The sequence below is a fragment of the Phyllopteryx taeniolatus genome, chromosome 17, assembly GCF_024500385.1.
Source record: "Phyllopteryx taeniolatus isolate TA_2022b chromosome 17, UOR_Ptae_1.2, whole genome shotgun sequence".
NCBI lineage: Eukaryota > Metazoa > Chordata > Actinopteri > Syngnathiformes > Syngnathidae > Phyllopteryx > Phyllopteryx taeniolatus.
Genome location: NC_084518.1, coordinates 6403316 through 6427944, shown reverse-complemented (window position 1 = coordinate 6427944; position 24629 = coordinate 6403316). Strand labels below are relative to the sequence as shown.

Genomic DNA, 24629 nt, shown 5'->3' with positions numbered 1-24629 from the left:
TTTAATGTTTCAGGTTTGAAATTTTAAATTGGCATTTCTAGCGCTTGGACTGGTACAAGATATTGAAATTTGGTTACTGTATTTTTACTTTTTGTTTCTTCAAATAAATACATGTTGAGTGACGCCATGCTGGCTATTGTTTTTTTTTTTACACCCCTAGTAGCCTTTAGTGTGATATGCGGTCTAATTTAAATCTCGGACTCATTATCCGGATTTGGTAATCTTAAAAGTTTGGATACGGATCAGACTGATCCAATCCAACTTTGTTGTGAGTAACTGTGATAACAGCAAAACAGATTACGTGATCCTGGATAGCAAAAAAAGGGATTTCAAAATCTGGATAATTTTGATCCTGATTAAATCTTTTGAACAACTGCGCCCAGGATATATTTTAAGAGAGGCTCCACAATTGATGATTTGAATTTTTGCAGCAATCTTGTTTTTTTTTTTTTTAACCAACAAAAAGTAAAACACTGTAATTATCCAACAAGAGTGTACAGCATATGCATTTATGTAAGATCCATACTTCAATACAATAGCAGATTCTATTGTTACAAACAAATGCAGTACTAGGGACGCACTGAAAAAAAATCTCAACTGACTGAAGTTTGACATTTCCTTAATTTATTGTCCAACCCCCCACTATGGAGCTGTCTCCATCTAGTGGTGAGTTTTGGAGACGCAGAGATTACAACTTCCAATGCCTTTCATTGACCATATCAAACTGCAGGGGATTGAAATGAGTGTCATCAACACATCGAAAGGTTATTATGGTGAGCACATCTGAATTATTTGCGTAACATCACATGCTATCAAAGGACCGTGTTGACAAGAAAATGAACAAGAATATCCCAAATAAATTCCAAAGGCAAATGGTCATGAGGAATGCATACAAATCAAAATCTCCTTGCTGTAATATTTGCCAGTTTGTAACTCTGCCATGTCCCTGAAACAACAGCAAAGACCACACACGGCAAGGTCCTACAGTACAACACACAAGTGTGTAGCTACATTTTGTCTGGAGCAAGGAAATACAATGAACTTAAAAAAAAAATAAACTAAACAAAAAAGCACCACAGCTGTTTGGAAATAGCACCAGTTTTCAGAATGTACAGGTATATTATGTGTTTCTTTTGTTTGTTTTTGGCAATGTAGAGCACTGATTTGAATGACGTCAAGTGTGTTGAGTTAAGAAGCTGCTGAAAGCCTCGACTAACCAAGTTAAAATAAATAAATAAATAAAATCACAAAAAACATGCGCGTGCTTCAACAGAAAGCAGAATAAAACACATTTGGAAGTCCTAATGTCAGTTGAAATAAGCATCATGAATCACTGTGTTACATATAGTGAATACATGCATGTCAAACCATTCCAGTAGTACAAATAGAAACTCAACAGAGTAATGGAGCACCATAGTATGGGAAAGCGTGCCATCATTCTCGTAAGCCCCAAAAGTGGATATGATAAACTAATACGAGTAAAAAAACAACTATCGCCGAACCATTAAATGAAGACGATGGCCCACAGTCAAACTATTTACTATTCATAGCAAGCAGACATTGCTATAAAAATATTTTGCTGTGTTTGTATACAGTACAGTGAAATCCATTAGAGTGCACCATTCTCTTTTGTCACATATTTGTGTTCTACTGCACTGCTACCATAGAAAGCACAGATGGATATAAAAATAAACATAGACTCGTACATTCTTTTAAAACATGAACTGTCCTCAAATATATATACACATACGTTATATTTATATAGAGATTGTTTATATTTTTTGGCTCTATTATATTAAACTAATTTCTATATTTGGAGGATGTCCTTTACTCACATTTTGACATTGGTCTGTTACCATAATGTTAATAATATGTCACTGAACCCAATCAAGTCTTCAACATGTGCATTATACCCTACGCTCTTCTACAAAAAATAAGACAAGCTATGCTTATTTAAGACATTATATACAAATTGTAAAGAAAGTATGGAATTTTTTTTTTCCATCTCTGTACACAGAAACAAAAAGTGATACCTATTTTGTCAATACTTTTCATCTGTGTTACTTTTATCAGAGCACTGATGTAAAGTGAGTCTTTGTTTTGTCAGCCAGTGTAAGATTGATATATGTCCCGATTAAAGTATGGAGCACATTCTGATATATCTGCTGTTCATTCTTGACAGGGGGTAGCCATAATTTTTTTCCCCTTTTGCTGGAAAACGCGAGATACAGGTATGGACCAACCACCAATGACATGGTATTATACAAGGGGCACTCAAAAAGTAATGAGCCCAATTTAATGTAACTTTTTTTTAATTTTTTAAAATTGTTTTTCTGAAATGTTCATGGTTTGTAGTTTAAATACTTGTTTGAAAGTTTTTTTTTTTTTTTTTTAAAAGCTGTGAGTGAATTTCTTGCTTTGGAATGCAAATCACCACTAAACATTTTCAAAAGGTTGCAAATTTGTGTATGGGGAAGCTTCAATAGGTTACAGCCCATTCAAAAAGCGGGTGTCCAGGATCAAAGGCCTCTGACAACCAAAGGAGCGGCAGCCCATCTTCAGCGGTTAATCTTGGGAATAGAGCTAGCGTCGAGGGACGCTGATCAGAGGGGATCGTAGCGTCACCATTGATGACATCACCCGAACCCCATACACATTTTGTAAATGATTAGTGGTGGGTCCCCTTCCAAAGCAATAATTTCAATCATAGCTCACTGCTTCTGACAGACATCCAAGGATGATGTCATTTCCATAATGGCTGACAAGAAGAGGACTGGCTAAATCAAAACTAAATAAACTTTGAAACAAATATTTAGACTACAAACCATGAAAATGTCTGAAAACAAACAAGTATTAGGCTAAATTGGGCTCTTTACTTTTTGACTACCCTCATATTTTTAGGTAGTGTACTTAGATTAAAGAGAAAATGCATTTTCCAACAATCGTAAATGAGGATTTCATATGTAAGAGACAACTGTTTTACTTGTGCAGCATGGGTTAGCACCAGGTTGTCTACTTGTTGTTGTGCACATGGCTGAAGTCCGTAAAACATGTGAGACATACAGTATAACAAGTGCGTCTGGACCCTAAATGCATGTGAAAAGCCCGAGTAGGATTAGACTGAAGGCAGGCTCTTTACATCTCCTCAGGTTAAGTCGTAAGCGATACAGTACTGAGATTTATTTTCAAGTCGTGTGATTGAATGTCCATAGATAGAAGTAGAACAGACAGACATAGGAATCACAACTTTTAAACAATACAACCGACTATGATACTTTTTCCCCCCCAATTTTTTTTCCCCCCACTTGTTGGGCTCTGAAAAGCTTGACATAAATGTGATTTCTACGCAAAGCAGCTCTCATAGTGGTATTAAAATCAGTATTATGTTCACAGCGATTCACCTATTCCCTAGGTTTATTAACACAAGCTAGATCGCAGGAGACAGGACTGAATTAAGTTGTACTGGACTATTTTGGAAGGGAATGTTCAATGTCCGTGTCTATGTGTGCCCTGCGACTGACTGGCGACCAGTTCAGGGTGTAGTCCGCCTTTTGCCCGAAGTCAGCTGGGATAGGCTCCGGCGCCCTTCGATCCTAACCAGGATAAGCGGTGTTGAAAATGGATGGATAGATGGATGTTCATCTGATCTCCATTATTAACATACTATGTAAATGACCCCAATGTAACAGATCAACTAAACCTCTTAACCCCCTGCTCCATTAAGAAAGCTATACTTTCTTAGGGTTCAAACAGTTTTAGTAAATATTAAAGCTTTTTTTGGAACAAATAAGCTGAATTTCACAATATAATTGTCTTTAAATAATAAGCTACGATAAAGTTGGCTACCGTTTGTTTTGTAATTCAAAGTCAAATCGAGAACTCCAACACAACATATTCAACAAACTTGCTAGTATTATGATTTCATTCCAAATTCAATAAAAATAAATTTTCGTCCCCTCTTTTATGTTTAGCAGTTTTTGCTTATTTTCACATAGGTTTATGTGTAGTATGCATGTCTAAGCATGTGAATTATTTTGTGAACTTGTTAATTTATTGTGCTTGTCCTGCCTATTTATCCAAGATTATGCTGTCATCTTTTGCAGACCACTGTAAGGCTACTAACACAATGTTTGTCTTTCACTCAAATGTCCTTCATACCTTAAAGGACATAATAGAACTTTTCTTGAATCAAATCCAGTGAGACGTCCCAATGACATATTTAACTTGTTCACTAAGCAGCACAGGAGTACATTCTGTTTTGCAAATGTCGTTGCAAAGGCGAGACCCTTCTTTCTCTTAGTGTGATTCAAAATCAAGCAACAACACCAACAAAGGACTTCTACACTGGCATTTGCATCATGAGTACAATCTTGCTCGAGGATTGTTGAGATACATTGATCGTAAAATATAAATGATAGCATACTTTTAAATTGGGATATTTTGAGATGTTCAATTGAGGGTGCATGTTCCCATTTTCCTGTAAACGTTGCAATCTGTCATCAAGTAGTAGTATTTTTATCAATTCATTGTTAAATTGTGTTTGGCAAAATGCACATCTGTATTGTATGTAAACTCAAACTATAAGGAAATATTAATCAGAAATAAAGGCACTTAACTTTTGAAATATGAAAACGATTAACTTCAAATATATATTTAAATATTTCATTTTACCCTTAGAATACTACTTATTTTGTGAGTAAAGGGACAATATCGATGATGTAGTCATTTGAAAACCTTTTAAACATTAGCGTAGAAAAAAGCTTGAAAAAAAACCTAAATGTATTTAATAATACGGTAGTTGTGGCGTATTTCAGAAGACTTTGTTGGCCTTGCTGCTGAGATAGAATCTTCACAATACGAAAAGGAAGTCAATGAATGATAAAAAAGCCCTAAAAGCGCAACATTTTATATATCACACACACACACACACACACATATATATATATATATATATAGACCCTTTTTCCCAAAAATTAGAATATCATGGAAAAGTTTTATTTCCATAATTCCATTCAAAAAGTGACACTTTTATACATTATAGATTCAGGGCCCACAATTTAAACAATTCAAGTATTTCTTTATTTATTTTTACATAATTTGGACTTCCAGCTCATAAAACCCACAAAATCAGGAATTCAGAATATTAGAATACTGTGAAGAAATTACCATTTACTTCTCAGTTTTTGAAGAAATTAGGGTCACATTAAATCAATCAAAATATGGTACTTTCAAAACGATTAGTTAATCTTCAATACTTAGTTGGGAATCCCTTTGCTTTAATCAGTGCCTCGATGCACCGTGGCATTGAGGCAATCAGCCTCTGGCATTGCCTGGGAGTTATGGAAGCCCAGATTTCCTTGATGCCTGCTGTCAGTTTTTCTTTGTTTGTGGATCTGGTGAATTTTCCTCTTGAAAATACCCCATAGATTCTCAGTGGGGTTTAGATCCGGCGAGTTGGCAGGCCCGTTAAGCACTGTGATGGCATGGTCATCAAACCAGGTTTTGGTGCTTCTGGCGAAAAGGGGCAAGGGGCAGGTTCTGCTGGAAGATGAAATAAAGATCCTCAGCAGAAGGATCATCATGAAGTCCTCTAAAACATTCTGGTAGACTGTTGCGGTGACCTTGGATTTAAGAAAGTTTACCAACACCTGCACTGGGCATTGCACCCCAAACCATGACTGACTGGATATTTCACACTGGACCTCAAGCAGCTTGGGTTTTGTTCTTCACTCGTCTTCCTCCAAACCCTTGGACCTTGATTTCTGAATGAAAGGCACACGTTAATTTCATCAGAAAATAGGACCTTGGACCACTGGGCAACAGTCCAGTCCTTCTTCTCCTTGGCCCAGTTGAGACGCTTCCTACGGTGGCTCAGGCTCAGAAGTGGCTTGACCCGAGGAACCCGACAGTTGTAGCCCATCTTCTGGATGCGTCTGAATGTGGTGTTTTTTGAACCTATGAGTCCCACCTCATTCCCCTCTTTCTGGATCCCTGCTAGATTCTTGAATCTTCTCTGTTTGATCATCCGCTGAAGCCCACGGTCATCTTTTTTGTTGGTGCATCTTCTGCTGACATGTTTTGTCCTTCCACTAAACTTTCCATTGATATGCTTGGACACAGCACTCTGTGAACAGCCAGCCTCCTTAGCTATGAACCTTTGTGGCTTACCCATCCTATGGAGGGTATAAATGATGGTCTTCTGGCCAGTTGTCAAGTCTGCAGTCTTCCCCATATTGAACCCAACTGAGACAATTGAACCAAACTGAAGCAATTTAATGACACCTGGGGAAACCTGTGCAGGTGCTTTGAGTTTAGTAGATGATGAGTATGTGACAGTCAGTTTAAAACATTTATGGCCTGCTAAGTTTGGGCTGATTTCTTAACAGAATTTTTTTGAATTCCTGATTTCGTGGGTTTTATGAGCTGGGAGCCCAAATTATGTAAAAATACACAAATAAATACTTGAAATTGTTTAAATTGTGGGCCCTGAATCTATCATCTGTAAAAGTTTAACTTTTTGGATGGAATTATCAAAATAAATAAACTTTTTCATGATATTCAAATGTTTTGGAAAGGGTCTGTATATATGTATACACACACACACACACAGACGCACTTTATTGCCAAAAGTATTCGCTCACCTGCCTTGACTCACATGTGAATTTAAGTGACATCCCATTCCTAATCCATAGGGTTCAATATGACGTCGACCCACCCTTTGCAGCTATAATGGCTTCAACTCTTCTGGAAATGTTGTCCAAAAGGTTTATGGGAAATTTTGACCATTCTTCTAGAAGTGCATTTGTGAGGTCACACACTGATGTTGGATGAGAAGGCTTGGCTCTCAGTCTCCGCTCTAATTCCTCCCCAAAGGTGTTCTATCGGGTTGAGGTCAGGACTCTGTACAGGCCAGTCAAGTTCATCCACATTAGACTCTGTCATCCATGTCTTTATGGACCTTGCTTTGTGCAGTGGTGCACAGTCATGTTGGAAGAGGAAGGGGCCATTTCCAAACTGTTCCCACCAAGTTGAGAGCATAGAAATTATCCAAAATCTCTCGGTATCCTAAAGCATTCAGAGTTCCTTTCACTGGAACTAAAGGCCAAGCCCAGGTCCTGAAAAACAACCCCACACCATAATCCCCCCTCCACCAAACACTACATTTGGCAACATGCTGTCAGACAAGTACCCTCCTCCTGGCAACCGCCAAACCAAGACTAGTCCATCAGTTTGTCAGATGGAGAAGCGTGATTCATCACTCCAGAGAATGCATCTCCACTAGTCTAGAGTCCAGTGGTGGCCTGCTTAACACCACTGCATCTGACGCTTTGCATCGCACTTGATGATGTATGACTTGGATGCGGCTCCTCGGTTATGGAAACCCATTCCGTGAAGCTATCTGCGCACTGTTCTTGAGCTACGTAATCTAAAGGCCACATGAAGTCTGGAGGTCTGTAGCGATTGACTCGGCAGAAAGTTGGTGAGCTCTTCGCACTACGTGGCTCAGCATCCGCTGACCCCGCTTCGTCAGGTTACGTGGCATACCACTTCGTGGCTGAGTTGCTGTCAATCCCAAACGCTTTCACATTCTTATAATACAGCTGACAGTCGACTGTAGAATATTTAGGAGCGAGGAAATTTTACGACTCGACTTGCTGCACAGGTGGCATCCTATCACAGTTACACGATGGAATTCACTGAGCTCCTGAGAGCGATCCATTCTTTCACAAATGTTTGTAAAAACAGTCTGCATCCCTAGGTGCTTGATTTTATGCACCTGTGGCCATGGAAGTGATTCTGATTGTTTGGATGGTTGAGCGAATACTTTTGGTAGTATAGCGTGTGTGTGTGATCCACAAAATCCACGGTTCGGTTCGTAACACGGTTTTTGGTTCAGTGCACGGAGACTGAGGAAAATCAATTATGTCTTGTATAGTTACGTTAAAAGTGAAAGTATGTTCACAGCATTATTATTATTATTATTTAAAATATTGTTTATTAATGAGAAATATATATTTGTTGTTCTGTCTATGCCAGCAGCATATAGTGACAGGCAGAACAATTAAATGCTCTTTGATTGGATGGCAAAAGGTACAATAAACCTGTGTATCCACCTGTTGCCATTTATACAACAGAACAAGTCATGGCTCCCTGCAAATATATCAGCTTTGTGTTCAACTAAAGATTTCACACTGAGTGAGTACATTTGTGACTAAATTGAGAAAAGATCATTATTTCAGTACTCATACTTTTTATTATATTTTTGTTTGGTGGTTTACCGTGAGGTTTTGCTCATGTAAAATAGGTGCTTCGGTTCAACAAAGGTCTACTGATGATAATCTAAAATGAGTTCAGCTCATGCATCAAGTTCTGAAGTTTCTAGCAGCATTGATATATGCTTCGCCAGGTCCATAAATATTGGGACATGGACACACTTGTCATCTATTTGGCTCTAAACATCACCATTGGTGGACTTCGAGCTTCAATTTGAGGGTATACAGTATTTATCCAAACCAGGTAAACTGTATAGGAATTATAACAGTTTGTGTCTATGCCTCCCACTTTATAGGGGTTAGCATGCTATGCTATCCTCGGGTGAAGCAAAATTTCCATGGTAATCAGAACACCTCAGTCAGTCAAACATAGCGATTTCCAGCAAGTTTGCTACGTAGCATTAGCACGTATGTAGCAGCACGTACGTGCGTTGGCAGCTGTGAATGACAGGCGGTCCTGACGCTCACATTTTATGCTCTTCACATAATCATTTGCATGGTACTTCTTGGAGAAACTCGTTGATCGACGGATAGCGCACCGCGGGAACTCTGAATAACAGAGTCGCCTGAGTCAGCAGGCCATAGTCAGGGCACAGAGAGGCCACCGACGAGGCGTGTGCGGCGGGCTCCGTGGGAGGACGGCCTAGTCGGCTGGGGCGTCTCGCTATGGAGAGGGCAAGCCTAGAAACCAGAGATCTTACTTTGTAGAGATACAGAATTGGAAGTACTGGAAGCCTCCTGCTCCTACATATTCTGTATCTCTTCTTTCCAATGCAAGGTATTTGTTGACGCGCCCTGCTGCAATATGATTGACCGCTGCATCGCTGGAGGGCATGACACAGATGACATGTCGGTGCCGGCATCTTGGCTAACTTGATACTTTGCTTTAAACATTGCTTCGCCTCCATTGGTAAATGAGAAAAAAGAAGTTGTGCATGTTATGGACTGAACAGCAACAGTTGAACTGAACCGTTTGGTCGGTTTTCAAAAACAGTTCCACACCCCGGATCTGTATAAAGCTATTATCTATCTACTGTGTGTGTGTCTATACATTTTCTTAAATGAGCACCTTTTGAAGAATAAGATAAAAGAATAAAAAGGATGTGCTGTAGCTGTCTTTCTGACTGTAACTCAAGAACAACAATCATCATAATCTAAATCTGTGATATTTTGACACCCTTTTCTTCATTTTATCCCCATAGTGTACACTCCTTTGTCTGTCAAACGGGTAGATTTAAAGGTCTTAACGGCTTCCAAATTGAATATTTAAACAAAAGACAGGAAACAAAAACTGTTGTTGTAAAAATGTAGCTGCCTCTAATTCGCATCATATTTCCGAATAGGTGACTGTTCTTAGTCTCATTTACATCATGAGACCACATACAAAGGCTACCAAATGTAAAATTACATTCATACTATGTGAAGCAAAATGGCTCGGTAGTAAATACATTAGGATTTGAAGTGAAGCAGGCAGCAGGTCACTGATGGTGTAGCGGTTCACTTGTTTGACTTTCGTGCAGGCAGTCGGTTAGGGTTTCCACTATGTGACGGTGTGAATGTAAGTGTGAACGGTTGTCTGTCTCTATATGTGTCCTGTGATTGACTGGCACCCAGTCCGAGGTATCGCTTGCCTTTCACCCAAAGCTCCATTCAGCTGGGATAGGCTCCAGCTCTCCGCGACCTCAACCAGGTTAAGCTGTATTGTAATTGGATGGCTGGATGACACAGGCAACCAAACAGAAACATTTATCTCAGTTATATCCTCTATGTTGGCAAATCCAGTACTATGGCACAAAATCCTGTATAGTTTTACTAAGTTGTTTTTGGCTTGATAATTTATTCTGATTAGTATTTTGCGCCCACTACACTTACCTACAGCAGAAGAACTGGAGACAGTGGTGAAAAAACACACCAATGAACGGACCTGGAACTATTTTGCTCCAGTGCAAATTCTTCTCAGATGTGAGAAGTGAAAGAGTGTTTGAAGCGTGATTGAATAAGCTACCATTCATTACTTCCTCTTGTCCAAGCTCACCAAGGCCATAGCCTGATTGTTTCTGATAAATACAGCATGGCTAAATAAAACATTGTGTGGAAAGCCAACAGTCAAGTCATTTTTGTCATGAGTTGAATTGTACTATATGTTGGTCTCGTGTGGTCCCGTGTCCTGTGCTCTGAGGTATACATTATAAGTAAAAACACCCTTTTCATGAGTTTAAGCAGAATTAAAGAGGTCCTTGGCAGAGAGGATCTGCTGGAAGGTGTGGCTGTAAACGGAGACCTGTACTACTTTCTAGGGTGCTATACTCACTTAGCACAGGAAACATGACACAAGCAGGAAATGTGTTTGAATTGGCTAAATATGTAAATAGGAGGAAAATTGTGATTTCAAAGAAAATGTTGATCAAGTGTTGCCTATTTGAAATAACTTTTTGCACTGGAGAAAAACTTTTGAAAACTCTGGCAGCTGTCATTCTGATTTGATTTGCTAGAATAATACTAAATGTGACCATAGAGCGAACAGGGAGATTGGCGCATTGATTCCAGAGGCCAGCATTTAGACATACATAATAACCCAACTTTTCAGATATTGGAGGGACTGTCGTCGGGTTTAAATTAATCTTGATCTAATTGAAGTATTCAAACTTCATTTATAGTCATAATTAATGTATAAAACCATCATAAATGGCTGAATTGACCAGTGGTTGAAGAACAGGGTGCACCAACTCTTAATGCTTAAATGTGGTGCTCCTCCCCTTAGCATTTAATACATTACAAAGGGAAGGAGTTATTATTTTAAAATGTGTCGACATACATTTGACCTTAATTTGTGTGGGTTCTCAGAGGAAGGTGGCATGGTCAAGTTCTGCGTTATCCATACAAGCCAAAATAGCCTTCTGGTCTTCTTGAAGGGGGCGGTGGTACAGCAGAGCGGAGAAGCGATTGTATGGGTCATGAAGGAGGAGCCGTTTCTTCTTCCTGTGGAGGTAGAGCGCTTCTTCGGGCTGAAGTACCTGAGTGATGTGGGCCTGCTGGGTCTGAGAGGTGGAGACACCTGGAAGAAGAAATGTAAAGGATTGTTTACAGCCACAGCAGCTAATGCTAAAAAAGGTTTTACCACCTTAAATAGTGATTATATTCATTCATTTTCCGTACTGCTTATCCTATTACTTGGGTCGCGGGCGTACCAGACCCTATCAGAGCCATCTTCTGGCGAGAGGCGGGGTCACCCTGAACTGGTCGCCAGCCAATCACAGGGCACATATAAACAAAGAATCATTCGCACTCACAGTAGTGACATTTTATTCCTTGTTAAATCACAAAGGCTCCTTAAGGACAAGTTTACAGGAAGACAGGAAGCTGATGTTGCTCTATGTTTTTGGTACCCCAAAAATGTGTCTACGTTATTAACCATGCAAGCTTGATACAAGTACTGTATGTGAACAAGTTCATTACCAACTTTCAAGTGGATACAATTGTGGTCATTCAGTGTTATTTTGGATAACTCTTCAACCAGCAGGCTTTGACAAGGGTTTTATCAACTTGATCAAAAGCCTCATAGTAGGGAAGAAAATGTTCATTGCATTATAGTACGTTGGTGCTGCTCTATTCACAATAATACTGCTTCATATATATACTCCCGAGTTTATCACGTCCTATTAATGGGCAGCGGAAGAATGGAGGCTGAGAACAATAAACAAAATTTCAGAAACTGACTTGAGGTGACAGGAGAAGCTCTTAATTTACTGATTGATCAAACCATTACCACTGATTTTACACTTTGGGTAGTGACCAAAAGCTTGAGGAAAGTAAAACATTAATACAGTCATACAGATTAGAAACATAAAACAAATCGAAAAAGATTAAGGTTATCTTTATATTTTTAAAGTTAGTATTATACTCTTCGCGGCACGGTGGACGACTGGTTAGAGCGTCGGCCTCACAGTTCTGAGGACCCGGGTTCAATCCCTGGCCACGCTTGTGTGGAGTTTGCATATTCTCCCTGTGCCTGCGTGGGTTTTCTCCGGGCACTCCGGTTTCCTCACACATCCCAAAAACATGCATAAATTGGAGACTCTAAATTGCCCGTAGGTGTGAATGTGAGTGCGAATGGTTGTTTGTTTGTTTGTTTGTTTGTATGTGCCCTGCAATTGGCTGGCAACCAGTTCAGGGTGTACCCCGCCTCCTGCCCGATGACAGCTGGGATAGGTTCCAGCACGCCCGCGACCCTAGTGAGGACAAGCGGCTCAGAAAATGGATGGATGGATATTATACTCTTGAAGTTGAAGGGTAACAAACAACGTTCAAAATATGTTACCAACATACCTGCTTTCCTCCTAGTCTTGGAATTATTATTATTCATTGTCATCTTCTTAGCCTTTCTAATACGTTGGTATCTCAGAGCATCAATCCTCTCAGACCCCAAAAGGACACTCCGCGCGCCTCGACGTTTTCTAAATAAGGAGAACAAAGAGGGGAAAAAGGGGTAACTCCATGCCAAATATCGAAAGTGGATTTTTATTCTATGGCATAAAATGAGGATATGAATACTATGTCGGTCCTGCTTGACCCACAGAAGAGGTGCAACACATTGTTAAAGGATAAACATGAGACACTTTAAGCGCTGTCTTCCAAAACATTTTATGATTTCATGAGCTACAGTATTTGATAAAATTTTAATACAGCCCCAATTCCAATTAAGTTGGGTCGTTGTGTTCGACCTATATTTAATTGAATACATGACAAAGACAAGATATTTTGTTCAAACTGATAAACTTTGTTTTTAGTAAATAATCATTAACTTAGAATTTCATGGCTGCAACACGTTCCAAAAAAGCTGGGACAGGATCATGTTTACCACTGTGTAACATCACCTTTTCTTTTAACAACATTCAATAAACGTTTGGGAACTGAGGACACTAATTGTTGAAGCTTTGTAGGTGGAATTCTTTCCCATTGTTGCTTGATGTACAGCTTCAGCTGTTCAACTGTCCGGGGTCTCTGTTGTTGTATTTTACGCTGCACAATGTGCCATGCATTTTCAATGGGAGACAGGTCTGGACTGCAGGCAGGCCAGTCTAGTACCCGCACTCTTACTACGAAGCCACACTGTTGTAACACGTGCAGAATGTGGTTTGGCATTGTCTTGCTGAAATAAGCAGGGGCGTCCATGAAAAAGACGTTGCTTGGATGGCAGCATATGTTTCTCCAAAACCTGTATGTACCTTTCAGCATTAATGGTGCCTTCACAGATGTGTAAGTTACCCATGCCATTGGCACTAACACAGCCCCATACCATCACAGATGCTGCCTTTTGAACTTTTACGTCCATAACAGTCCGAATGGTTCTTTTCCTCTTTGGCCCGGAGGACACGACGTCCACAATTTCCAAAAACAATTTGAAATGTAGACTCGTCGGACTACAGAACACTTTTCCACTTTGCACCAGTCCATCTTAGATGAGCTCGGGCCCAGAGAAGTCGGCGGCGTTTCTGTCTTGTTGATAAATGGCTTTTGCTTTGGATAGTAGAGTTTCAAGTTGCAGTTACGGCTGTAGCGCTGAACTGTCTTTACTGACATTGGTTTTCTGAAGTGTTCCTGAGCCCATGTGGTGATATCCTTTATACATTGATGTCGGTTTTTGATGCAGTGCCGCCTGAGGGATCGAAGGTCACGCGCATTCAATGTTGGTTTTCAGCCTTGCCGCTTACATGCTGAATTATTTTCTCCAGATTCTCTGAACCTTTTGATGATGATATTGACCGTAGATGATGAAATCCCTAAATTCCTTGCAATTGTACGTTGTCCTTAAACTGTTCGACTATTTTCTCACACACTTGTTCGCAAAGAGGTGAACCTCGCCCCATCTTTCCTTGTGAATGACTGAGCAATTCAGGGACGCTCCTTTTCTATCCAATTGTGGCACCCACCTGTTCCCAATTAGCCTGTTCACCTGTGGGATGTTCCAAACAGGTGTTTGAGGAGCATTCCTCAACTTTCTCAGTCTTTTTTGCCACCTGTCCCAGCTTTTTTGGAACGTGTTGCAGCCATAAAATTTGAAGTTTATGATTATTTGCTAAAAACAATCAAGTTTATCAGTTTGAACATTAAATATCTTGTCTTGTAGTGTATTCAATTAAATATAGGTTGAACATGATTTGCAAATCATTGTATTCTGTATTTAATTATGTTTAACACAACGTCCCAGCTTCCTTGGAATTGGGGTTGTAGTTCAACAGCTTTAAACATTAAGAATAAATAGGGGATCATCTGGGAATAACACATTCTGATAAATTTATCCCGTGAATCTCCATTTAAGAGAGAACAATTAATATAAAATTTAAAGGTCCCGTATTTTGCCAAAGCAACTTTTCCTAGTATTTGGGATGTAATATTGGCTCAGTAAACATGTGAAATATGAATCCATGCATTCCTGAGTTCCAGATGTTTTTCTGCCGAGAAGCCTGAAATCAGGTCATTCGAATTTCTCGAACTTATCTACGTCACTCGCGAAAATCTTCGCCTACCTCTCCGCTACTGAGTCAGCGTTGTCAAAATAAAGACGTGCGCTCTTACAAGTGGGTCTTCCACATGGAGGCAACCAATCAGAGGAAAGGGGGTCTTCTTAAACAAATATGGACAGAGCGGATACAAAACTGGGTCAAACGGAAGTAGCTGTCATAGGGGGCTTTTCTGGACACGCTGGACAATTAAATTGACACTTTTATACTAAGTCCATGTTATAGAGCCAATGTATGGCGATCTAAATTGCAAAAATACGGGACCTTTAAGATGAAATCTTGAGAAGTTAAATCACAAAGTTGATATTTATTTCTTTTAAATCTGTCTTTCCTTTTCTGAAAATAACAGATGGAAATGCTCCCTTTGCGTGGCTTGTCATTGGCCGCTTGTTGCATCAAAAATCTTTCTCTCTTTCTTTGTGAAGCCACTTATGACTTGGTAGCCCAGAGAGTTCTGCCACTCACACACCAGCATACTTTTTATATTTCTTGAGGCACAGAAAACAATTAGCATTACAGTGTGGACATGTTTCCACAGTGGCTGCAGAAAGAAACCAAGGATCATTAGAACAGGAAGAAAAAAATCACAGCTGAGCAACAAAGCATTGTCAATATGTATTCATAGACATGGAAACTGTCTACAATGGGCTTCACCATGCTGACAGGGGGAGAGATGGCTGGAGGGGAAATGACTACGCGGGAACAGTCACATAATGAAAAATAAGCCAAAGAAAAGCGAAGCAGTAGGACAAGAAATGTAACAATTAATCAATAGAATTGTTTGTTTTTTAAAACGGAGGAGGATTTAGCAATGGCATGCATGGCAGTTTGCACATGGAACAGAACTTTAAAGGGGAATACATTCAAAAGCTTTTCATTGAGCAGGTCATTTGAACTTTATAGTCCGCAGTCCTGCGTTTCAAAATCTTTGCTCTATCAGAACAAGGTAAAGGTGGTATAGTATGACACTTGCTTGAAATGACAGAGAAATGTCCTGCAACATATAACTGAAAGAGGATTTTTAAATTCCAAAGTGAACATTATCATTGTTGTTTCTGCATCTGTTTTGTGTTTTTCGATCTTGATACTTTTCAATTAAGGAGAGCTGTCCTAAAAACTTTCAACCTTAACTAGACGCTTGTTTAACATCACAAAACTGAAGTGTGGCTCCCAGTGCAAAGCTCCCTCCTTCTAAGCCGACGCTTGTTATTGGCTCTCTCTGGTCATGTACCGGCTAAGCGGCATGCCTACGTTTCGGCCATATTGGTGGGGGCAGCGTTCCCAGTCCCATTGTACAGCATTGTGTGCAACCGTATACAGCAAATTATGCAGGCATCTTTGTGATTTTGTTTTTTGACATCGAAACAGTCGATGTTGAACTTGAGGGTACATTTACAGATATGAATCATTCTGTTGCCCAGTTTAATTTTTGAATGATAGACTACAGAGAAAGTGTTTTAAGTCCTGCTCCAAATTTGCATTGTTGAAAGTCTTGACTGTTAAAGTTTACATATTTGTTAGCAACATAAAAACGTTAAAATAAGTGTACTATGTACAGCTGTTGTAACAGTAAAAAATACAATTAAAAAAAAGTCAGTTAAGTTCAATTTTGTGGAGTCTTTTATTGTATTGTCCTTGTGTAATCTTAAGTACTGCTGAAAGGTTATAACACTATCAGGTCTTAAAATGTTAAATGTGATGGTTAACAGTTGTGAACATTCATTCAAAATGAAGAAAAATAATAAAAATGTAATCTAATGTAATTGGTTATATTACTTTTAGAAAGTAATTGGCAGTTCCACTACTATAATATTTTCAACAGGGTCCCTTTAAATTGTAACCAAGTAAATTTCCAAAGTAATCTTCCCAACACTGAGTTTAACATAAACTGACAAATTCAGTACTGAAGCTCTTTTTTTAAATTTTTTATTATTATTATTTTTTTTTTTTAATGTGTCGCATTGAACTCCAATTGTATGCAATGGAGATACAGTACTTGCCTGATCTTGCCAAGTTGATACTGTTTTTGTTTATCCAGAAAAGTGATTTAAGCATGAGGAGTCTCAGTCATTCAAGGTATCCTATTGCCTAAATGTGTGTCTCAAAATGTGAAGGCAATGTCAGTCAAGAGTAAATGATACATTGTAAGTATTTCCTGATTCTGTTAATCAGATGCGTGTAACCCTTCATTTAAACTTTTTGAAGCTACCATAGGTATTGTTACTCTCAGACATAACTTCCACATAATAATGAAGTCAGTTAGCCAAACCATCAAACCATATGGATGTTGGTGATACATTTATGACTCGATAATCAATGCATTTCGACTGCAGACCGGAGTATGAATACCAATGCTTGCTTTGAGAAAACACAAAAAAATTAATAACTGAAATTATCTACTATTGACTGAGGGAAGCAAAACTTGAGCAAAGACTCAACATCTTGTATTCCCCTTTAAAGGACGAGGTGATCAAAAAGCCCCACCTGCTAACCCCCCCCTTTCAGACATGGATCCAACCCTTACCTATTGTGGTGTAGAGGACCTGGTCACAACAACGCTGCCCAGATAGCTGAGATCAATCAAAAACAAAGCACGTAAGACTCCAGGAGCTATTAAAACCAACTTACCATATTGTCCCTAATTCATAATGATGAAAACATTGCAGAATATGAGAAGCGGACAGGCCCTGTGACACACTTTGCCCAACAACCTTCCCTTGAGAGTCAGACATGAGGTTGTCGTGAGGCAATAAAAAGGATTGTTGAGGAAAGGGTTACAGAAAAAGAAGGTAAAGTAGATTGGGAAAGGATCTGAAAAGGTGGAGGGCAAGAATTGGCAATGAAGTCAGGTTACTCAGGCCGAGGATGGGCCGCAGGGCCTGCCAAGATGTACTCTTCTTAAAGCATCCTTCTGCATGACACAGGCATCCTCAAACGCTTGGATCTAGACATAAAAATGGATGATATTTATCTTGGGATTCAATTAGATTAATTTTAAGGAATTCCTCCTGTTAGGTGGAAGCAAGGTAATGTATGATCTAAATAGAGAAAAGGATCCTGAGTTGTTGTCTGAAAATCCAGTGGTCCCGAAGATTTTATCCACCACTGACCGGTTCATACTAGTACATATGTTTTGTGAACTGGTAACCATTTGTCGACGGGGGTTACCGGTCCGCAGAGCGGAACTTGAGCGCTGCTGTGCTAATCAATAGTTTAAGGGGATTGTGCCGAATAACTAATATATACCAGGAGCAATAATATCTTTTGTTCGCAATGATAGTTTGAAGTTACTTAAGGTCTGAGATATAACTGTGGAGCAAATGCAGAGCATAGTAGTTATTTAAAAAAAAAATTCACTGAAAGATTAAATGGATTGAGTAAACTTTTGACTATTCCTTAATACTACTGTGAGAAAATATTTTGATAAAAGTTATAAACAGCATTGCCCAAAAATGTTTTGAGTTAGAGGAGAAATATATGTAATGATATATATAAATGTATGTATGTATGTATTGGGGGTGGAAAGGTTTGGTTTCGTGGTCCCGGTTTTCGGTTCGGCACACGCTGATTCTTAGAAAAATCAATTGTCTTGTATAGCTAAGTTAAAACTGCAAGAATTAAATTGAAACATCTGCAAACGCTGTAGGAATGATAACAGTTTGTGTATAGCTACCAAATATGCCTAATCATTTTTAAGGGGGCTGGCTAGCAGCGCTCCACGCTAGCATCGCGAATCCTGCACCATCATCCACTGAAGTAGGTCTACCAAATTAGGACTCAAAAAAGTATATAGACCGTTGGAGGTTTTTTTTTTTTAGCACAATTAATTTTCTGGGAAATGTGTCCAAACTTATTCTTCCTACCCTACAATGCTGCACCGTAGCCAAAGAAATGCTAAAAACTAATGTCTTGGGGATGAACTTAAGTGTTGGCAAATGCAGTTTTCTAGGTCAGATCACGACCAGAGGTGGGTAATAACTGGCTACATTTACTCCGTTACATTTACTCAAGTAACATTTTGCATAAACTGTACTTGTCAGAGTACTTTAAATGCACCATACTTTTTACTTGAGTATTTATGTGACGGATCGATACTTTTACTCCGTTACAATGATCGACATGACATTCGCTGCTTTTATTTATTCATTCTTGTCTTCGCGTCTATTTTTAGACTCCATCTATGACTTCCGCATAGGGTGCCCGTTGCGCCAATCAAACGGGATCACTAATGTCATTTGACTCCAATTCACCAATCAGATGACACAAGGCAGTCACATGACCATGCACGTAGCCTTTGCGAGCCAATAAAAAAAAAAAAAAAAACAGCTGCCCGTGTGTGTTTATTTTACAGACTCCAAAAAACAACAGGTTTATCATGCAGCTCTTAAATTGTGACCGCCCAAACTTGGATATTTCAGTCCACTTCTAACTTGAAAAAACACCTTGTGGTAAGTTGCAGATGTTTCTATTGTTGTTTTGGCAGTGGATATGGCAACATTAGCACTATCCTATGGTGTCGCACACACAATCAATAAGTCTGTACAGCAAACAGCTTCTTCATCAATCATTTACGTGAATAAAGCAAATAATGTTTCTGTAGGGCCCAATGTATGTGTTCTTGGTTTTTGGTCAGTTAAAAATTGAAATGATGGCAGCTGTGTGTCAACTCCCATATATTATTAATTGATGTATTTAATTGATCTTCATGCGCTGATTAAAAAAATAAAATCGTAAGTTACTCAAAAGTTACTCTTTACTTGAGTAGTTTTTTCATTGAGTACTTTCTTACTCTTACTCATGTAAATATTTGGATGACTACTTTTTTACTTGAGTCATATTATTCTAAAGTAACGGTTCTCTTACTTGAGTACAATATTTGGCTACTCTACCCACCTCTGATCATGACGCATTGACAGCGCTACAAACGGGCATCGTTACTATCCCGAATTCAACACTGGCTCAGGGTGCTCGAAAGACGTTATATTCGTAAATATCCTCCCAGAATGCTCTGCTACACCATGCACTCAGAGCGCTGTTGGAATGTGCTGAACACTTGCACCCTTCGGCTATGTTCACACTGCAGGTCAATTCAGATTTCCCCCCCCCCCCCAATTTGACATGTACCTGAATTTTTCACATCAATATGAATAGCACAATTCTGATTTTTTTGCATATCTGACCCAGGCCTCTTCGGTATGTGGATATACATAAAACAGGTATGTATCCGATGTGAGTGCAGTATGGACGCTCACCTAACGCACATCTGACCCATACGTCATCGAATGGCGACAAACGTCATAATTGTTTAACAAAACAGACTCAGGACTAATGCAACGGCGGACAAAAAAGCTGAAAACAGTCAGTGCCGAAAAGAAGATGCTTTATAACTGATAAATATAATAAAATGTTGGCTCCGATTGAACAAAATTCTTGAAATTGCCATACATGCGTCAGGACGAGACCTATAAGAAGGGCCATACTTAATTCCGGAAACACTGTGCCTCGTTTTTGTGCACATGTGCAACATGATGTCTTTTTTGTGCGCATAGGAGTGACATCACAGACTCATTACGTCCACATTAGAAGTCACATGTTTATGTGAACGACTACATAAAAAAGACTGGATTTAAGAAAAAATCTGAAATGGGGATCATGCCCTGCAGTGTAAATGTAGCCTCAGAGTAGAGCTGGGCGTGAGACAGAATTTCTGAACGTACCTGATACACAACCATGTATGGCGCTATCTTGGCTTGCATTAGCGCTAGTGCTCTCACTGCTTCGCCACATTAGCAAAAATGAGGAACCAAAAAAAAATTTACTTTTTTGAACCGAACGGCACACACACAGACCGAACCGAAACAGTTGAACCGAACCATTAGGATGGTTTTCAAAAACCGTTCCACCCATTGTATGTATGTGTGTATGTAATGTTCTAAAATTATTTTTTTAAATTGATGGATGTTACGCGCTACATTAGTAAGCAAAGTATTAAAGTGAAGTCACATCAAAGCATTATGGGTTGGGCGGATGACTCAATCCCTATGTACATGGCTGATGCACCTACCCTGAAGCTGACAACTGCGATGGAGAGGGTTCAGATGGAAGGATCTCCTCCTCAGTTCTCCTGTGAGATGGCATCTGCCCAAACATGTTGCTGCTTTCCATGGGTGGTGACGGCGACTGGGAAGCTGGATAGCTGGTTGCAGTTGAAGCAAAGGCCATGTGGGAACGATAGCTAGGACTGGCTCTTCTGCTACCCTGGCCTAGTGCAGGTGAGGAAGAAGGGGAAGATCTCCTTGAGAAGGTGACTGTGGAAGGAGGTAGGAGGGTAATCTCAGAAATGTCTTGGGGTATGGGAGTTTGAATAATGTTTGGACGTGGCCGGGGACGTACAACAATCTCAGGAGATCCCTCGTGAGAACTGAAGGGGCTTTGGGTGAGAGGGGAAAGTCGAGAGGGCTGAAGAACCACCTGATGCGCCCCAGAATCCATCCTACGAGCCTGTCTTGGACTAAAATGGGGGGTAGATTCAAACCATCGGGTATCCAGACTACTGAGGGTACTAGGGCCAATATGGGCCATTGGATTGGTGTAAGGCAAAACTGGAACACCTGTACTGTGGCTTGTACGTCTTAGCTGCCCTAAATGAGCCTCTTGCATAGCTAAATGCCTGGCTGGAGAGCCATGAGGCCTGGCCTTGCTGGGTGATTTGCTTGAGTAGCTCTGTGGCGCTTCTAGTGGCAACACAGATGGATAGGTAGGCATTGGGAGGGAGGAGGTCTGAAAAGCACTAAGGGGAAGAACGGGGGGAGGGGGTGGATAGGGAGAATCATGGCGGAGATGCAAGGAGTGGTGTGGTGGAAAAATGAATTGGGGCCCTTCCACAGATGAAAATGTAAAATCCATTCCCCGCCAAAATTCTGGTGAATGGGAGGAAGAAGCCAGTGTCAGAGGATAAGGGAAGCCAGAGACAGCATATTGTGTGAAATCACCCTCTCCCATTTCCTCTGGAATCATAGGGTAACCAAAAGGACCTTCAGTCAGGTATGGAGGGGAGGACATGACAGAGCTAAGCGGACTGGTATCTGTCATGTAAAAAGGAGGAGGATGATCATGATCCCCATGGGAGCCCAGGTAGCCATAGAAAGCCCTGTGCTGGAGAGAACCTCGAATCTGCCCTGTGGCCTGGAGTCGACTGCTCTCCATGATAGTCATACCTTCAAAGGGCTTCTGGAAACGAGGACTGTAGGCTGGAGGCTGGAGGAAGGATTCATGACTGGAGATGGGTGAAATCTGGTGAGGCCGGAGGGGGGCCATAACTGGTGGAAGAGGCCTAAGATCGTCATTCTCTTCATCTGACTGCCGAAATTCAGGATAGAGGTCAGATTCTTCCACAAAGGGAAAACCCTCTATTCGTCGGGTCTTGACAGAAAACTCTGCATCGGTGGGATCAATGACAAAGCGTCCATCTGGGCCACGGCTGATGAGTTCAATAGGTGTTGTTGCTTCAGCGTCATGCTTAGAGATGGTGTATCTCTTGCTTGTTATTGCTCTTTTGGTCTTCTTGTACAGAGACAACTCTTCCTTCTTTCCTGGACTTGGGGGTGGTTTCTTCCCATGTTGGTCATGACTATCCTCAGATGATTCTGATAGGGATGTCTTTGAGCGAATGCTTTCTGGGCTTGCCTTTCCTGAAGACTGCCTATGGGGAAGAATGTGAAAATGTAATGCATTCATCTGTCCAATCAGACTGGAAAATTCATAATCATCAGACAAAAAAAAATACCAATTTCAAAAACTGGGTCACTGGTACAATAAAATGTAAATAAGAACTGTAAATAGGAATTTTAGAATTATCAGCCAGATAAATCATATTATATTTGATAATTAGCTTATTCACTTCCTGACAAACAGCTGCACATTGTGCAGTTAAGGCACAGTTGTTGTTTTTTTTTCTGTGACGAAATCCTGAAGGGGTTCAAAAAGAACGGAACTTCACACGGATATTCAATTCCTGCATCAAAATGACAACAACAAACTTGTTTGTTAGTACTCATGCGAGGAAATACTTTTTATTATTGTATATTTTTTTCAAACAGATTACTGGAGACCAAGACTCCATTCCAAAAGAAATAACATCATTCTATCCATCCATCCATCCATTTTCTGAGCCGCTTCTCCTCACTAGGGTCGCGGGCGTGCTGGAGCCTATCCCAGCTGTCATCGGGCAGGAGGCGGGGTACACCCTGAACTGGTTGCCAGCCAATCGCAGGGCACATAGAAACAAACAACCATTCGCGCTCACAGTCATGCCTACGGGCAATTTAGAGTCTCCAATTAATGCATGTTTTTGGGATGTGGGAGGAAACCGGAGTGCCCGGAGAAAACCCACGCAGGCACGGGGAGAACATGCAAACTCCACACAGGCGGGGCCGGGGAATGAACCCGGGTCCTCAGAACTGTGAGGCTGACGCTCTAACCAGTCGTCCACCGTGCCGCCTAACATCATTCTAGTCATGGAAAAAAATGTTCACTGTCTGAAAGATATTTTATTTTGACATAATATTGTTGCTGTCTTTATATTTCGTATCTCCAGTCTCTGAGGACTGACTTTTTTGCATAACTAGATTCTCTGTGCAACCCTGCATGTTCTGAAAAAAAATATGTAGCTAAATAAACATGTTTCCTTTGTCTATAATGCCGTTTGTAACACGTCTCGTTTCCTCACAACAACTGTTTGTATTGGACGCAATGGCTCACTCAAAGGGATTTTTTGTTTCAATCAACCAAGTGTCGACAACCTTGAACATTTTTTTTTATTTTTGAGCAAATTAGTTACAATAAAGGCACATTTTCTCTGAACCAATTCTGATTGATGCCTACAGGTCAAAATCGGTGGATCAATCAATGTTTTTTATTTAACAGGAATTTTGACAATCTTTGATGTTCTTTTTTTGAGTCTGCATGATAATTTGGGTTGGAAATGCCTTAAATGTCTTTTATGTCTGGCATTTGAGTCCATCAGATTTGTCATTATTATGCGACAGGTAAATGAGCTTTGCTCTGACTGGATCGCTCATTTTCCCCACTTTATATATAGAAAACAGCTTGGCTCAGATTGGTCCATGTCACGGATTCTGCTTGGGCCGGCCAAGCATTCATAGCCACGTCACATCCTTTGATGCAACGTTTAGACTCGCATCCCTTTGCAAGAGTTTGATCGCTGGTTTATTTATACACACTGAACGGGCATTTGCTTCATTTGCGCCACATTGATATCCTCCTCCCACCTCGGGGCTTGCAGGCATGCTCGCCTCCTGCTAGGGTTTGCCTGTGAAGCGGCCATGGCAAGTCACCCTGGATGATTCCTTTGATTTATTTTTTTCTTCCGAGTTTTACCTCCCTTTGCAGCCCCGCCGTCCCATGACTCTCTGGGCCGGCAACGGAGCGCTGTGTGCTGTCAGCACGACAAGTCATCCCGGCTGGTTCCTTTGATTTATTTTATTTTTTTAATCTCTTCCCAATTTTACTCGCCTTACCAGCCCCTGTGTCCCACAATCCACGGCGCCTAGCGGAATGCCTGTCCCCCATTACTATCATTGTAAAGCAATTCACCAAGCCGCAAGGGACGTGGATGCAAATAAAAATAAAGAGAGATATTTTGAGCTCGTCATCCACTTCCATTAATTTGAATAGAACCTGCTGAGATGATCATTGCTGGCGACAATGAATGCAAGCGTTGCTATTTCACCCACCACTGTTACATTATAAATTATGAATATAGTTAAGTATTGTTGTAAAACACAACATATCTATGTGTACTACATGGACTGTA

At 40.3% G+C, this 24629-nt stretch overlaps 1 protein-coding gene across 5 annotated transcripts in view; it reads right to left on the bottom strand.

The window, feature by feature from the left end:
- Positions 1–607: 607 nt before the first annotated feature.
- Positions 608–24629, bottom strand: part of igsf9bb (immunoglobulin superfamily, member 9Bb) — a 141789-nt gene continuing 117767 nt past the window's right edge. For 3 of the 5 annotated variants that reach the window (XM_061751658.1, XM_061751659.1, XM_061751660.1), the window contains 3 exons: positions 20859–22496; positions 12600–12727; positions 608–11328 (listed from right to left, as the gene is read on the bottom strand). In XM_061751658.1, coding sequence (XP_061607642.1) covers positions 11114–11328; positions 12600–12727; positions 20859–22496 — 1981 coding nt within the window. In that variant the 3' untranslated portion in view covers positions 608–11113. Of the gene's footprint in view, positions 11329–12599; positions 12728–17318; positions 17365–20858; positions 22497–24629 lie in introns of those variants that run through there. The other 2 variants (XM_061751662.1, XM_061751661.1) reach the window with 2 other exon arrangements.